This window comes from Bombina bombina, chromosome 1 (assembly GCF_027579735.1).
Source record: "Bombina bombina isolate aBomBom1 chromosome 1, aBomBom1.pri, whole genome shotgun sequence".
Lineage (NCBI taxonomy): Eukaryota > Metazoa > Chordata > Amphibia > Anura > Bombinatoridae > Bombina > Bombina bombina.
In genome coordinates, this window is record NC_069499.1 from 795,387,517 (window position 1) to 795,405,776 (window position 18,260).

At 39.5% G+C, this 18,260-nt stretch overlaps 1 protein-coding gene across 1 annotated transcript in view; it reads right to left on the reverse strand.

Annotated features, from left to right (window-relative positions):
* Positions 1–2,086: 2,086 nt before the first annotated feature.
* The window catches only part of UTP14A (UTP14A small subunit processome component), a 57,252-nt gene continuing 41,078 nt past the window's right edge, over positions 2,087–18,260 (reverse strand). The window contains exons 14-15 of the mRNA XM_053699354.1: positions 15,085–15,184; positions 2,087–2,649 (exon numbers count right to left, since the gene is read on the reverse strand). Coding sequence (XP_053555329.1) covers positions 2,374–2,649; positions 15,085–15,184 — 376 coding nt within the window. The 3' untranslated portion in view covers positions 2,087–2,373. The remainder of the gene's footprint in view (positions 2,650–15,084; positions 15,185–18,260) is intronic.

Genomic DNA, 18,260 nt, shown 5'->3' on the forward strand with positions numbered 1-18,260 from the left:
AGGGGGCGGAGCCTAGCGTGAAGGCCCGTGAAGAGAGCTCAAACAGCTCAAGAGAGGGTGGAGGGATGTGGGGAGAGCGGGGGAGATGTGGAGTGAGGGGGGGGAGATGTGGAGTGAGGGGGGGAGATGTGCAGTGAGGGGGGAGATGTGGAGAGAGGGGGGAGATGTGGAGAGATGTGGAGTGAGGGGGGAGATGTGGAGTGAGGGGGGAGATGTGGAGAGAGGGGAGAGATGTGGGGAGATGTGGAGAGAGGGGGGAGATGTGGAGTGAGGGAGGGGGAGATGTGGAGAGAGGGGGGAGATGTGGAGAAAGGGGGGAGATGTGGAGAGAGGGGGGAGATGGGGGGAGATGTGGGGAGAGGGGGGAGATGTGGGGAGAGAGAGAGGGGGGAGAGAGAGGGGGAGAAAGAGGGGGGAGAGAGAGAGGGGAAAGAGAGAGGGGGGAGAGGGAGAGAGAGAGACAGAGAGAGAGGGGGGAGAGGGAGAGAGAGAATGAGAGAGAGAGGGGGAGAGAGAGAGAGGGAGAGAGAGAGAAGGGGGGAGGGGAGAGAGAGAGGGGAGAGAGATAGAGAGAGAGGAGAGACACAGAGAGAGGGGAGAGAGAGGGGGGAGAGAGAGAGAGGGGGGGAGAGATAGAGGGGCAAGAGAGAGAGAGAGAGGGGAGAGAGAGAGAGGGGGGGAGAGAGAGGGGGAGAGAGAAAGAGAGGGGGAGAGAGAGAGAGAGGGGGGAGAGAGGGGAGAGGGGGGGGGAGAGAGGGGAGGGAGAGAGAGGTGAGAGAGAGAGGGGAGAGAGAGAGGGGAGAGAGAGAGGGGGAGAGAGAGGGGGGGAGAGAGAGAGAGGGGGGAGAGAGAGAGGGGAGAGAGAGAGGGGAGAGAGAGAGGGGAGAGAGAGAGAGGGGAGAGAGAGAGAGAGGGGAGAGAGAGAGAAAGGGGGGAGAGAGAGAGAGAGAGGGGGGAGAGAGAGAGGGGAGAGAGAGAGAGAGAGGGGGGGGAGATGGAGAGAGAGAGAGGGGTAGAGAGCGCAAAAGAGAGGGGGGAGAGAGAGAAAGCAAAAGAGAGTGGGAGGGAGAGAACGCCAGGGGTGGGACCACTGTACTGCAAAAAATGGCCCGTGTGAACGGGCTTTAGGACTAGTATATATATATATTATTATTATTATTATTATTATTATTTTTTTTTTTTTAATGTCACTTAGTTACTGAGTTTGGCCAAGAGTAGGTGTGAAGGCATTGTTGAAATGGAATGTCACTTATCTGTGAAATGAGAATTCTGTTTAGTTTAAAAATGTATGCATTATACTTTACTTCTACTCCTCAATTGCAAGATGGAAAAAAATGCAAATAATGGTTTTCTTACGATTCTCATTTACTAATTGTGAGGTTTTAAGAACTCTAACAAAACCACCCCCAAAAAAAATTCTGAAATTTCATAAAAAAAAAAAAAGGTTTGGTTCTTTTTTTTTTTAACCAACATTAGTGCCCACATCTGTCAGCACAAAAGGCATGTTACCAGCTGATGTGTAGTTATTACATAATTGTATAAGAAAAGTTAGCTGTACCAAATATGATTTGCAAAGTTAATAAAAGCGTGAATACATTTATAACCTCTAATGAAATTGTAACAAGTTATGTGGTCAATATTTTTGTCTGTGTGTGTGTGGAGGAAGGGAATGCATCATCCCTCAAGAAATGATTATTAAATGTGTTTATATTTACATATATAATGGGCAAACTTTATCAAGAAGGCAGGGGGACAGGTTTGCAAGTAGTTAACCTGTTCGCCTGCAATCGTTTGGTGAAAGTTAATATTGCACAAGATATTTCTGGTGCAATTCCGCCCCTTGATCCGGAGCAACCAATTGCGCTACAGCAGAGAATGTCCATCACCCCGAATAAGTTAGTGACTGATCTCCCCACCTCTAAGGTAAAAGAAGCCATTTCCTAAATACGAGGCAGCAGGCTCCATTATGCAAACCTTCTCGACATTGATGAAAAAAGTGCAAATGCAGCTTAATAGATTTACACATATACATACACAAAAAAATAAGACTTGTAGAGTTAGAAATGGAGCCACTGATGTATATAAATTACACTTAAAAATATATTTTTATGAATCCCGATTAACCAGGGTACATAATGTATATACAGTGATTTCCCATTCTCTATCAAATATCCAAGTTTTAGGTGATCATTATCTTCCACAAAAGTTCTTTGCTGAAAATTACAGTCTTAAACTTGTCTTTTGGCCCTGATGGCAATGGGCCTCACTGTGCACATTTCAGTTTTAAGGATGGTATGTTACAAATCTGTTTGCTATATGCCCCAAGTCTACTGTCCCGGAAAACTTTACAAGCACCTCACTCATTAATAAAACTTATGGTGCCTGCTTTTTCCTCTTCTGTCCTTTGTGAGGATGATGCTTAGACTGAGGTTTTGGCTTGAAGAGTTCAACTTCTGGCTTTTTGGTTGTTGTATTCTTCTGGAAAACCTCTTCGGTTATGGGTTTAATGATGTGGCCTTTTTTAGTAATAAGCCGAGGAGCAGTCATTTTCTGGACAGACCTCTGTGTGTTCCATGTATTACCAATAGGTGCGCGGATGGTGCTCTCAAATTGATTTTTAGTGCAGAATGGAAACGGGAGTTCGTTTACCTACAAAGCAAGCAGCCAGACAATAATCTGAAACATGTTATGTAGCAGGCAGTCTCTTAAAGTCCTAAATATTTTACTTTGCAAGATATACAAATATTCATAATTTATCAGCATTAACTTTAAACAATGAAAAATTAAAGAAATTACCCAACGGCACAAATGAAATACTACATATAAAAAAAAAGGCAAAAAGTTTAAAAATATTTGGTTCAAGTTAAATACACAAGTTATTCACAGCTCAAGCTTCTATTACAGTACAGGTTTCTTTTTGCATTAAAAAATTGTTTTGTGTGAATAAACTAAGAACAAAAAATTATGAAAGGATCTGCTCTCAACTTTATTCGCAAATTGCACATAGTTAAAAGGCATTAAATAGGAAGAGCAGTCATTATAAACGGCATGTATACGGAACACCTCTGCCTACAAAGAGGCACTAGGCATAGTTGTCTGCTACCTCCGCTGCTTTTAAATATTTCGTTAGAAACCCTAGCAATTCTTCTACGACAAAATCTATCTAGGGGGAAAGAAGTTTGTACTCTCTCTATATGCAGATGACCTGTTATTACTCTTAAGCACTTTAAAAAAAATGTCTACAAAGACTGTTTGCTTGATATTCATCTCTTTGGTGCCATTTCTGGCTATAAAGTTAACCTGTCAAAATCAAAACGATTATGGATAGTAAAACCAACGCATTGCACGATTAACCATCCCTTTAGAGAAACCAACCAGATTAACTACCTACGTATAATATTAAGTATAATTTACATTTTCCTAAATTTTTAAGGGAATGTAGGGGAAAATTGGATGAATTTACCAATCTCTCTCAGCCGGGTCATATTAATAAAGTCCATTCTGTTCCCCAAAATATTATACTTGTTACAAAATATCCCAGTATTCTTACAATAATCTTACAAGTTAATAAAATTTGTACGAAGTTCATATGGAAAAGGGCAGAAGCACGCATAGCTCTCTATCTGCTGACGAACCCTAGATTAGCTGCAGGGTTGTCCTTTTCGAAAATAATACCATATAATTTAGTGGCCTTACTTAAAATTGTGGTTGATTGGATTAGGGAGAAGGAAAAGGTCTCATTCTTCCAGTGCAAATCTAATATGATAGCGCCATTTGATTTGAAAGCAATTATCCATTGTCCTAGAAAGCATTTGCCATGTAATGTATCCAATTTACTAACTTTCAGTAATATAGTTCAAGCTATTGGTTTAGCGATCCAATGTACCCCGTATGCCACTGAATTTCTTTCAATTGGAGGTAACCCTAATTTTTCACCTGGCTCTACTAACATAGTATTTAGAGACTGGGCATCCAAGGCTTAAAATGGGTCAAACAATTGATAAGGCCTGATTTGGTACTCTAAACTTTCGCTGATATCTCCCTTAAAGATGGATGAGCTAAGAGGGATTTTTATGCTTACCTCCAGTTGAGGCATTATATTTTAGATTTAAAAAACAAATATAGTCTAGATTAGTCACTGGGGGCTCTTCTGAGTAGAAACAAACTATATCAAGAAGGTATATACACTATTTCCCCTTTCTATGCTATTCTGAATTCTTTCCACACCTCTGTAACAGTTAGAATATTTACAAACTAAATGGATTAAGTATTTTCCAAATATTAGCTCTCAAGATATAGAAGATAGTTTAAAAATTACAGATAAACCTTGAGTCATGCCCAAACATTGATAAATATTGATCAATATTGGTCTAAGACAAACTATGAGATGAATACAGTAGTATTGTTAGACTTTGATATCATCCAACAAAATGTTTTCTTTTTGGTTAAACATACGGGTAGACATAAAAATGATAAATTTAATTAATACAATTATGCTTTTAGCTCGGAAACTAATCCTACGAACATGGAGAGAGCGGCAGGCTCCTAAATTTACTGAGTTTAAAAAAAAAAAAATATTGATTTCCCACATCACACTGAAACAAAATAACTTACAAAACCCTAAGTCATCAATTGGATGTGTTCTTTAAAAAATAGATTGGGGTTATTAAAACTCTTCCAGAGGTAGCACAAAGGCAATTAGTTACGCCGCTTGTTAATTCAGACTATGTCCTACAAAACATATATTGCTTGCCACTTCCCAGATAGCGGGCTCGGATAGAGATTTAGAAAATATTAGTTGCTGATTAGATGGGTGTTTCAGGGTTGTATGAGGTGAGAGAGGGTGGTAGAAGAGTTGTTAAGTATGAGCCTTTTCCCCTTCTTGCTTTTTTTTTTGTTTTTTAGATGTGGTTATAGGTCCTAGTGAGCGTTTATTATTATTATAAAATGGTATAATGTATTATTTGAATGGTACACATATGGCCTGTTTGTACAGATTTGGTACAGAGTTGAGGATTCTTTTTTATGCTTTTGCTCAGATTGTGTTGCAGGCCATATGAATGTATGAATGTGTTAAATGTATCAATTATATTATCATAATATTATAATTATATTATCATAAACCAGGTAAAATTGTATGATCCGAATAGCCCACTTTGAACTGTACAGAATCTACAATATCTCTTTGTTTTTTTATGGCCAAGGATGCTATTAGGTTCTTCAAGTGTTATAATTATGACATAATAGAAAGTGGGCGATATTGTATTATTTGAATTGTATGAAAGACTTATTATGACTTGAACTGTACAGAGTCTATTTTATGTTTTTGTCCTTATTTGTTTTCTTTAGTTTCTATCTTTATATTGATTTTTTGAATGTATATGATGGGATATTTTACTTAAGAAAATAATAAAAACTATAAATTAAAAAAAAAAAAAAAATAGGAACGATCAATCAAAATACAGGGATGCAAGAGAAACAGTCTTACACGTTTCAGCATTCCCTGCCGTAATCATATTTTTCTGTGAACTAATGTTTTCCTCCTCTCCTTGTCTCTCTAGTTATTTGCTTTTTTTAAAAGGAACATTAAAGGGACATTAAACCCAAAAAATTTCTTTCATGGTTTAGAAATAACATGCAATTTTAAACAACTTTCTAATTTACTTCTATTATCTAATTTGCTTAATTTTCTTGATATTCTTTGCTGAAAAGCATATATAGATAGGCTCAGTAGCTGCTGATTGGTCACTGCACATAGATGCCTTGTGTGATTGGCTCACCAATGTGCATTTCTATTTATTCAACAAAGGATATCTAAAGAATAAAGCAAATTAGACAATAGAAGTAAATTTGAATGTTGTTTAAAATTGTATTCTCTTTTTGAATCATTAAAGAAAATGTTTGGGCTTAATGTCCCTTTATACACTAAATAAATGCTAGAAAACAAAGAAAAGACTAGTCTGAGAATAACAAAATGTATGCTTACCTGATAAATTTCTTTAGCATTTCAATTACTAATGGGCTACTCAACTCCTGGCCAGCAGGAGGCGGCAAAGAGCACCCAAGCAAAGCTGTTGAGTGTAACTTCCCTTACCCATAATCCCCAGTCATTCAGCCAAAGGAAAATGGAAAAAGAAGAAACACAAGGGTGAAAAGGTGCCTGAGGTTTACTAAAACAAAACTGCCAAATTATAATTAAAGAGAGGGCTGGGTCGTGGACTCTCCATGCCCGGAAAGAAAGGAATTTATCAGGTAAGCATAAATTTTGTTTTCTTTCCTATGGCATGGAGAGTCCACAACGGCATTCCAATTACTAGTGGGAACCAATACCCAAGCTAGAGGACACGGAATGAATAGGGAGGGAGACCAAGGCAGGAGGACCTAAACAGAAGGCACCACCACTTGAAGAACCTTTCTCCCAAAAGAAGCCATAGCCGAGGCAAAAGTATCAAATTTGTAGAATTTGGAAAAAGTATGCAGAGAGAACCATGTAGCCGCCATGCAAATCTGTTCCACAGAAGCTTCATTTTTGAAAGTCCAAGAAGAGGAGACAGTTCTAGTGGAATAAGCCATAATTCTCTAAGGAGGCTGCTGTCCAGCATTCTCATAAGCAAAATGAATCAAACGTCTCAACGAGAGAGAAAGAGTAGCAGAAGTGGCCTTCTGACCCTTATGTTTTCCAGAGAAAACAAACAGGACAAAAGACTGCCAAAAATCTTTAGAAGCTTGTAAGTAAAACTTTAGAGCGTGCACAACATCCAAGTTATGCAAAAGACGTTCCTTATGAAGGAGGAGGATTAGGACAAAAAGAAGGAACAACAATTTCCTGATTAATGTTTCGATCCGACACCACTTTAGGGAGAATCCCCAATTTAGTACGAAGGTCCGCCTTATCTGCATGAAAGATAAGGTACGGGGAATCACACTGCAGAGCTCAAAGCTCAAACTCTGTGAGCGGAAGAAATAGCAAGGAGAAACAATAACAATTTTATATTAACAACATGCATCAGCTCAAACGGAGTCTGCTGCAAAAAAACTTTAAAAACTAGATTAAGGCTCCAAGGAGGAGCAACAGGTTTAAATACAGGCCTGATTCTGACCAGGGCCTGTACACAAGCTTTTACATCTGGTAAGTCTGCCAGACGTTTGTGCAAAAGAAAAGATAATGCAGAAATCTGACTCTTCAAAGTACTGACTGACAAACCTTTCTCCAGGCCATCCCGAAGTAAATATAAAATAATCACCCGGCTCCAGGAGAAACCCTTAGATTCGCAACAATAAAGATTTTTAAGCCATACTTTATGGTAAATCTTGCGAGTAACAGATTTGCGAGCCTGAAGCATAGTATCAATGACTGCTTCCGAAAAACCACGCCTAGACAGAACTAGGCGTTCAATCTCCAAGCAGTCGGCTTCAGAGAATCCAGATTTGGATGGAGGAAAGGGCCCTGAATTAGAAGGCCCTTCCTCAAAGGTAACCTCCAAGGGGTAAGAGATGACATCCTTACTAGATCCGCGAACCATATCCTGCGAGGCCATGCTGGAGCTATTAGGATTACTGATGCTCTCTCCTGATTGATACAAGCAATGACTCGTGGAAGGAGAGTAAACGTAGGAAACCGATATGTCAGAGAGAACATCCAAGGAACAGCTAGAGCATCTATTAGAACAGCCTGAGGATCTCTTGACCTTGAACTGTACTTTGACGTTTTGATGGGACGCCATCAGAGCCAGCTCCGGAACCCCCCACCTGAGGGTTATCTGAGAGAACACTTCCGGATGGAGAGTCCACTCCCCGGGAGGAAAGGTCTGTCTGCTCAGAAAATCTGCCTCTCAATTGTCAACTCCCGGAATGTGGATGGCAGGTAGGAGACAGTGGTGAGCTTCCGCCCACAGCAGAATGCGAGTCACCTCCTTCATGGCTAAGGAACTCAGAGTTCCTCCATGGTGGTTGATATAAGCGACTGAGGTGATGTTGTCCGACTGGAATCTGATAAACCGGACTAAAGATAATTGAGGCCACGCTGACAGGGCATTGAAGATTACTCTCAACTCCAAGATGTTTATGGGAAAAGAAGACTCACAGGCCATGAGCCTTCAGAGAACCCCAAACAGCTCCCCAGCCTGAAAGGCTGGCGTCCGTAGTCACAATCATCCAGGAAGCAAGTGCCCAGAGAAAGATGGTCCTGTGAAATTCAACACGAGAGAGTTTCTCGTTAGAGGGTCCAGATTTATCCTCTGCGATAAATCTGCATGGTCTCCATTCCATTGACAGAGCATGCAAAGCTGCAGCTGTCACAGATGGAACCAAGCGAAAGGAATGATGTCCATCGAAGTCACCATCAAACCAATCACCTCCATGCATTGAGCCACTGATGGACGCAAAGCAGACTAGAGGAAAAGGCAGGAAGCAAGAAGTTTAGATTTTCTGACCTCTGTCAGGAAAATCTTCATGGACAGGGAATCTAGGATTGTCCCTAGGAAACACACCTTTGTAGATGGAACTAGATAACTCTTTTCCAAATTCATCTTCCACCTGTGAGAACGTAGAAAAAACAACATCTCTGTATGAGATTTTGCTAGTTGAAAAGATGATGCCTGAACCAGGATATCGTCTAGATAAGGTGCCACAGCAATCCCCTAGGATCTGATCACTGCCAACAGTGCTCCCAGAACCTTTGTGAATATTCTGGGAGCTGTGGCAAGACCAAACGGAAGGGCAACAAACTGGAAATGTATGTCCAGAAAGGCAAACCTTAGAAACTGGTAATGATCCCTGTGAATGGGAACGTGTACATAAGCGTCCTTCAGGTCTATTGTCATAAATTGACCTTCCTGGACCAATGGAAGAATGGAATGAATAGTTTCCATCTTGAAGGACGGAACCCTAAGGAATTTATTTAGATACTTTAGATCTAGGATGGGATAAAAAGTTCCCTCCTTTTTGGGAACCACAAATAGATTTGAATACAATCCTAGAACTTGAGGGACTGGTACAATAACTCCCAGGGAGGATAGGTCCTTCACCTAATTTAAGAAGGCCTCTCTCTTTACCTGGTTTGTGGATAATCTTGACAGGCAAAATCTGCCCCTTGGAGGGTAACACTTGAATCATATTTTGTATACCCTGGAATACCATGTCCACCGCCATGGATCTGGGACATTGCTTATCCAAGCCTGCCGAAAAAGAGAAAGTCTGCCCCCCACCTGATCCAAAATCGGATCGGGGGGGGCCTTCATGCGGATTTAGAATCAGCGGAAGGTTTTTTTTGTTTTGTTTTCCCTTGATCCAGGGCTGGCTGGATTTCCAATTGGACCTCGATTGGTCTGGAAGAAGAGGACTTTTGTCCCTTAAAGAAATTAGACGTCTGTCGACCCCTAGGTCTATTCTTCTTGTCCTGAGGAAGGAAAGATCGCTTTCCACCTGTAATCTCAGGAATGATTTCAGCCAGACCAGGTCCAAACAGAGTTTTACCCTTATAAGGTAAAGCCAAAAGCTTGGTCTTGGAGACATCAGTTGACCAGGATTTTAACCAGAGCTCTGCGGGCTAGTACAGTGAAGCTAGTCTAAATATCTGCATGTTGGCATCACAGATAAAGTATTGGCCGGTTTGAGAGCATTGATCATATCTTGGATCTCCTCTACAGTAGTTTCCTCTGCAATAAAACCAGACAAGGCATCACACCAATAAGATGCTGCTCCCGCAACCATGGCAAAACTCGCTTAGGTTGCCACTGTAATCCTTGATGGATGTACATCTTTTTTTAAGCAAGACTCTTGCTTCTTATCTATTGGATCCTTAATAGAGCAACTATCCTCTATAGGAATGGTTGTTCTCTTAGCAGGCGTAGAAATAGCTCCTTCTACTTTAGGAACAGTGCGCCATGAGTCACGAATAGAGTCAGCAACCGGAAAATCTTAAAAAAAGGTGAAGGGAAAAAAGGAACCCCTGGCTTATACCATTCCTGAGCTATAATTTCAGACATATTCCTTGGAACAGGAAAAACCTCCTCAGAAGATGGAGAATCATAAACTCTATCCAATTTAGAAGACTTTGTGGGGTTGACAGCAACCGAAGGTTCAGAGTCGTCCAAAGTAGCTAAAACCTCCTTCAGTAGTAACCAGAAGTGTTCAAGCTTAAATCTAAAATTAACCTCTTCAGATTCTGAAGATTTTTCTGCTAAAGTGTCAGAGTCTGAGATTTCATCTTCAGAAGCTACTGAATTATTTTCCTCAGAAATATTGACTAATGCAGACTTAATGTCAGAAGCCTTACTATCAGGAAAATGTTTAGATTTTCTCTTATGCTTACCCAAGGAAGGGAAAGCGGACAGCGCCGCCAATACTGCAAAAGAAATCTGAGCTGCAAAATCCCCAGGTAAATAAACACCCCTAGGTTGATGAGAGGACACAGAAGGCACAGTATGAGAAACAATTAAGGCTTGGGACGTTTGAGGAGAAAGCTGAGGTATGTCACGCACAGCATTATCCTGAGATACAGTTGGTTTAGAAGGGAGTACCTTTTCCTTACATTTTAAAATTTTAGTTAAACAGGAGGAGCAAAATTGCATAGGCAGAACAATTTGGGCCTATAAACATAGTAAACATTTATCCATAGAGATGGACTGATCCTGTTCTAAGTCCATGGCTATAGTATAACAAGTCCCACTAGCAATGACAAAAACAGAATTTATGTTTACCTGATAAATTTCTTTCTCCTACGGTGTATCCGGTCCACGGCTTCATCCTTACTTGTGGGATATTCTCAATCCCTACAGGAAGTGGCAAAGAGAGCACACAGCAGAGCTGTCCATATAGCTCACCTCAGGCTCCGCCCCCCCCAGTCATTCGACCGACGGTTAGGAAAAAAAGGAGAACCATAGGTTGCAGTGGTGACTGTAGTTTACAAAAATAAATTTAAACCTGACTAAAAAGCCAGGGTGGGCCGTGGACCGGATACACCGTAGGAGAAAGAAATTTATCAGGTAAACATAAACTCTGTTTTCTCCTACATTGGTGTATCCGGTCCACGGCTTCCTTACTTGTGGGAACCAATACCAAAGCTTTAGGACACGGATGAAGGGAGGGAACAAGTCAGGTAACCTAAACGGAAGGCACCACTGCTTGTAAAACCTTTCTCCCAAAAATAGCCTCCGAAGAAGCAAAAGTATCGAATTTGTAAAATTTGGCAAATGTATGAAGTGAAGACCAAGTCGCTGCCTTACAGATCTGTTCAACAGACGCTTCATTCTTGAAAGCCCATGTGGAAGCCACAGCTCTAGTAGAGTGAGATGTAATTCGTTCAGGGGGCTGCCTTCCAGCAGTCTCATAAGCCAACCGGATGATGCTTTTCAGCCAGAAGGACAGAGAGGTCGCAGTCGTCTTTTGACCTCTCCTCTTGCCACAATAGACGACAAACAAGGACGATGTTTGTCTGAAGTCTTTAGTTGCTTTTAGATAGAACTTTAAAGCACGAATTACATCAAGATTGTGCAACAGACGTTCCTTGATAGAAACTGGATTAGGACACAGAGAAGGAACAACTATTTCCTGGTTAATATTCTTATTGGAAACCACTTTTGGAAGAAAACCAGGTTTGGTACGTAAAACGACCTTATCTGCATGGAACACCAGGTAAGGTGAATTACACTGCAAAGCAGACAATTCAGAAACTCTTCTAGCAGAAGAAATAGCTACCAAAAACAAAACTTTCCAAGATAGTAACTTGATATCTATGGAATGTAGAGGTTCAAACGGAACCCCTTGAAGAACTGAAAGAACTAAATTTAGACTCCATGGAGGAGCCGCAGGTCTATAGACAGGCTTGATTCTGACTAAAGCCTGTACAAACGCCTGAACATCTAGCATTGCTGCCAGACGCTTGTGTAACAAAACGGACAGAGCAGATATCTGTCCTTTTAAGGAACTAGCTGACAAACCTTTCTCCAATCCTTCTTGGAGAAACTAACACCACATACTCTTTACCACCCCCGTGGAGATGCTACTAGTTAGAGCGGCAAAGAGAATGACTGGGGGGGCGGAGCCTGAGGGGAGCTATATGGACAGCTCTGCTGTGTGCTCTCTTTGCCACTTCCTGTAGGGATTGAGAATATCCCACAAGTAAGGATGAAGCCGTGGACCGGATACACCAATGTAGGAGAAATATATGACAAATAAAACTATTTTAAATATCAAAATTACTCATCAAGGAGGAATATAAAAATAGGTTGTTTATATTGAAAAAAACTCAGATTGCCTGAGGCTCCTACCAGCCAAGAGAGACACCACATTAGTAAGAGGAAAAAATGGAACTCTTTTGCAGAGATCCTCTCCTAATAAACGATCTGGGTAGATGTTAGAAATAAAGCGGACACAAGAAGCCTCCAGCTGCGTAGCAAAGGTTCACTTATCCTACTCAACGGCTCCTCTCCGATAAACCGGAAGTGCGGGCGTCACGTGAGCACGACCAAATAAACCGCCATTTTCTTCAACAGTGAAAAAAATGCGTGAAAGTGGCTTGCAGTTAAAAAAAAAGGCTTTCCCGTTTTAAATACAGAATCAGATAAGCCCCATCAAGCGCAATAAATAAGAATAAACCTCTAAACATAGAAGCAAATAATGATAGGTTATATAAAAAAGGAAATATGTTAACCCCTTGCATCCCCCTTAGCCAAGAGTCCCTAAGTCTCATACTGTATTTGCCAAATATATTGTCCCAAATATGAATCCTTAATTGATAAGGATTATTATGTCCCAAAAAGGATCTGATGTGGATTAACCTCTTATATGCTGCTGTCCTTCTGCACCTATAAGGCAAAGGCACTTACCTTAGATCCAGCTGCATGATAGATGCTAATCCTTAGGGGTGGCAGGTACTTCACTCCCTGTCATGGACCTGTAGGAAAAGAAAGAACAGAGTAACAAACTCTGGCTTTCTACAAAGGTGTAGCAAAGTGTTAAAAGTGAAGCAAAGACTACCTTGCCATCTTTAAACGGCTGAAAGCCACCACTACTCTTACTAAAGAGATTGGTGTTGACACAGCTAGACCCCAATCCTTGCTTGCAGGGAAAAGTACCCATAAAAAGGATTAAATATCTTCAGACACCAACTTCGCACATCCTCCATTGACAGAGGCAAAGAGAATGACTGGGGATTATGGGTAAGGGAAGTTACACTTAACAGCTTTGCTTGGGTTCTCTTTGCCTACTCCTGATGGCCAGGAGTTGAATATCCCATTAGTAATTAGAATGACGTCATGGACTCTCCATGCCATAGGAAAGAAAACATGTTTATGTATTTTTTTTATAGTTTCATTAGTTGTTTAAATAGTAACAAAATAAGTAACGTTTTAGTGTCTATAAAACAATGGGAGCTGCCATGTTATAACTTAGGTTACCTTCTCTGCTATGGCCAATTAGGGACAGTTATAAATAGGTCATTAGAGTGTGCAGCCAATGGCTGTGTAGAATATAACAATGTTCTGCACTTCCATTTCAAACAGGAACTGAAAAGCTCACAATTTTAGAATTGAATTACAGGAAAAGGGGACAAAATAAATAGTGAAGGTATATTGTAGGGTTTTTTTTTTATTTATATACGACTTATCTTTTTATATTACCATCTCAAAATGTTTGTCCCTTTAAGGTAATTATCAGTTTTGCATCAATAATCATATGAAAATCATTCCAAGCAATATCCGTAGGAATACTAAGAAATTTAGGTGTGGATATTAGTGTGTATATTATAAACATATTTCAAATATTAGATGGAAATTAGAAAGGAATATATGTCTGTTTGTTTAAATACTCATTTAATAAATTAATATTACATTTATTAAACTGAATCAGTGCTAAACCACTTTAAAGGGACTGGCTACTCCAATATTTTTCCTTAACTGCACATGTGCAGACAACAGATGCCTCATTTGATTGTCGCACCAATGTGCATTGCTATTTCTTCAGCAAAGATATCTAAAGAAGGAAGCAAATTAGATAATTTTTTTAAATTTACAATTTTTGTTATTTATATTTATATTCTTATTTTTATTTGTATTGTTATATCTGCACATTTGCTATTGACACTATTTACTGACACAAATTGTTATTTGTCACTACATTTTGACTATTTGCTTTAATTGTTTATTCATAGACGCATTCCTTCTTAGCTTTGTCTGTTACCACTAATAATTCCTATTATTGTAGGAGCCTAACTATCTGTTAGGGAACCCAATGTCATTGTGTTTCCTATTTTTTGTATAGCAACTGCCACCACTGTCACACACATTCCAGTGCTGCTTTGTGCTAGTATTGTTATAGATTTTCGACTTTTATAGATTAACCATGGATCCATGTAGGTTTTAACTAAATTGTATTTTATTGATATTTGTTTTTATCGCACTGTTTTAACGAATTTGTACAATAAATTGTAATTTATTATCTAGATACCTTAGCCTTTTAAGCTGTTTAGCGCTCCCTTCTCTTTATGTTTATATGTGCTTTCTGAAGTTTTCTAGGGGACTTCTTGGTAGTGAGTTTAAGGCTTAGATACTAGCGCTTGGTTCACATATACACTTATCCAACAAATGATATATATTAGTTTCTGATTGGTTAAAGGTACATGAAACCCAATTTTTTTCTTTCAGGATTTAGAAAGAGCACGCACTTTTAAACAACTTTCTAATTTACTTCTGTTATCTATTTTGCGTCATTTTCTTGATATCCTTTGCTGAAAAGCATATCTAGATAGGCTCAGTAGTTGCTGATTGGTGGCTACATATAGATGCCTCATTTGATTGTCTCACCAATGTGCACTGCTATTTCTTCAGCAAAGATATCTAAAGAAGGAAGCAAATTAGATAATAGAAGTAAATTGGAATGTTGTTTAAAATTGTATAATCTGAGTCATGAAAGAAAACTTTTGGGTTTTGTGTCCCTTTAACAATGGTTCTTTTGTTCCAGGGACAGGGAAATACAGTGAAAAGAAAATAAATGTAAAAAACATGTACATTTGACAAAGCAGCATGGTTAATTGCAAATTATCATGCAGCTTTGTGCTTAATGCCCCTTTCAGCCATCTCTACCCACCTGATGGGCAGCCACCATAATGTTCTTCTTCTCATTTATAATGACATTTGGAAGTCGCTGGTCTTTCCTAGGAGGAGCGGGAGGAGCTTTGATAATAAACCTGGAAGAAAGATAGTGAATCTTGTCACATACAGCACATAAAACAACCATGAGCACACAAACATCCAATTGATAGTCAGCTAACTTTTTTCCTAATAACTATTTTTGTTTTCAAAGTGGGAATAAGATAGCGAACAATAGGTGGTTTCATATTTGTTTTTTTAAAGGGCCATAAGTTAAAAAAATTACATGCTCTAATAAGCTGCAGCACATAATTTTAAGACTACTGACCTAACACTACTCTGTGTGCTTAACCACTTAAAAGGGTTTAAAAACGCAGTAGAAGTCCTGCTTAAAAGCCACGGAGCACTGCTAGTCCAGAGCAGAAACCGAGTCTGATCTCGTGGCCGGACTGTTATACGTCAGACATTTGTCCAACTGACATTTGTGTGACGGATAATATTCCGACAGTCAAATGGTCATCAGATAACAGTCCTGCAACGTGATAGATTAGACAGATAGATTAGATAGATGCACAGAGAACCACAAGACGTGCGGGGTGGGACCCATTGTTAGGTTCCCAGAGACGGTTGCGGCGCCCGAGGCTCTAAATAGAACAGAGCACTCTGGACCGTACTCTGCCCTCAGCCAAACTGGGAACATAGTCTCTTGGACATATGTCTGACGGACAAATATCCGTCGGCATTATGTCCGAGAACCGTCTGATCCAATCAGCAACGCCCAAAGCACAACTAAGATGTGCAACAAGTGATGCTTGTTCTATCAGTGCTAGTTTCTGCTTGGGAACAACAGAGCTAAATTATTAATAGATTACTAGTACTGCGCTAGCCAGAAAGATATCACACCCCTCTAAAAGACGCAGCTTCCTCTAGGTAGTGTCAAAAATTAGGAGTAGATACAAAGGGCAAGCAGAGCTCCACAAGTCCCGAATGGCATATCTACTGTGTGTTTAACCCATTTGCTGGTGTTAAACACACAGTAGTGTAGGGTCGATGGCCCTTTAACTACAAGGATAGTATATAAAACAAGGCAAATACAGTGTACTGTAGAATTTTCTCCCCTTTAATATGTTTCTAATTATACATTTTACCTGCTGCAGTGTATTAAATTGTTTACAAATTGTTCCTTTACCTTTATTTTAAAACCTCACTCAATGTATTGTAACTCTATGAGCTATGAGGTTCAGCAAGTAACCCAGTTCTAAACTACCCTTTGCAATATTCCGTAGGGAAAAGCATTGCATTATAAAGCCCTAGTGTCTTAAAAGTATTTGATATTTATTGTATTATCCCCAACTTCACCCCTTGCCTGCCAATGGGAGCTACAAAACAAGACAAAGCAATGTTTTGCAGAATTTTCTCATGCCCAAGGGGGTTAATCATTAGAAATCTTTTGAATATAATAAGACCAAATACAAGTCAACTTCTGAAAGCTCACAGCAACTCTTATAACCTAAAGTGCTTCCAATTTTTCTTTTTTTGCTTACTCTAGCAAAAGAGGCTCATTTTGACTTGAAAAGCTGCTGTCAACACAGCCAGGAACATTTTCAATAATAAAAGCAGACTGTTACCACACGCACAATTTCTAGTCGTAATGAAACAGACTTTATAAGCACTTTAATGTAGAATGGTCTGCAAGGAATTAACCACAAATGTAGGGCTGTTAAATAATAATTAGAAAAGCCAAGCAGCACTTACATTTAAACCAGTGGGAGGAATATGACTTTTTTGAGCATGCAATACTGTAAAACCTTCATTGTACTTGCTCGGCGGGATCAACAACATTTAAGCAAAGGGACTTTGCCTTGCAAACCGTCAGCAGAAGAGCAGTTTCAGTCAGGAAACTACTGAGCAATTTGATTCAAACACAAAGTTCTGGAATGAAGTTGTGCATATTATATGAAAGTAGAATATTTTAGTGTATTTGGGGAAGCACACTCTAAAAATATATTTTAAAGGGGCATTATAATCCATGATAAGTTTTGCCCTAGTGCCCCTTGCATAATATGGAAAAACACAGCTAGAGCCCTAGCACAGAAGCCACAATGCATTGCAGCTCCTAAGCAGGATATGACCTGTGATTGATTACCTGTGTATGCCATTCCTAATTGGCTTACTAGAGGTTTCCTCCTCAGGAACTCCAATATATTGTAGCTCATGAGAAGGACTGTAGCTATGTGCAACTTCTCTGCAAAGGTTAAATGCCTAGTAAGCAACGCTAAAGAAAAAAATGACATGAAATAAGTAATTAAAATATTTTGGGCCAGATTACGAGTGGAGGTTTTCGTGTTCATTTACACGCAGGCTAAATTGTGCTTGTATTACAAGTTGAAAGTTAACGCGATTACTTGAACGCAATTCAAGTTAACGCTCGTCAGGTTAGTGCGCCCTCAGAGCTGTGTTGAACTGTTTCGCGATACAAAAAAAGTGTCACAAAACACATCAAAAATGTTATAAGGGCAAAAAAAAAATGTTATAAGGGCTTAAAGATATGAGGTCTCGGGCGTTAGGAAAAATAAGACAGGCAAAGGGCTTTAACATTGAGATACATACATATTAATACATTTATATATACATCCATAGAGATGTATGTGTGTATATATGTATAAAGTCTTCATTTCAAAGCTTTAAAAATAATGTATTAGGTGTTACTTATGTCAGTTTTGAGAGGGGCCTGGAACCTAACTCCCTCACTTCCCATTGAATTACATTATAAACTGTGTTTCAATTTACAACGGTTTCGATTTACAACCATTCCTCCTGGAACCTAACCCGGTGTAAACTGAGGGCTACCTGTGTGTATGTGTATATATATATATATATATATATATATATATACATATATACACACACATACACACACACACACACACACACACACACATATATACATACATATAAATATATTCATATTTTTATGTCAAAATAGTGCACATGGGAATATGTGATCGGGTTTGTGCACGAGTTTGGTGGGTTTTTTCTACTTTTTTGGTCCATTGACTTCTATGGGGGAATAGGTTAACGCACGTGCAATATTGTAAGTTCAGCAATTGCACGCATCAGGTTAGCACAAGAGCGATAACTTTTTTACTTTCAACTCTTAATACCAGCAAAAAC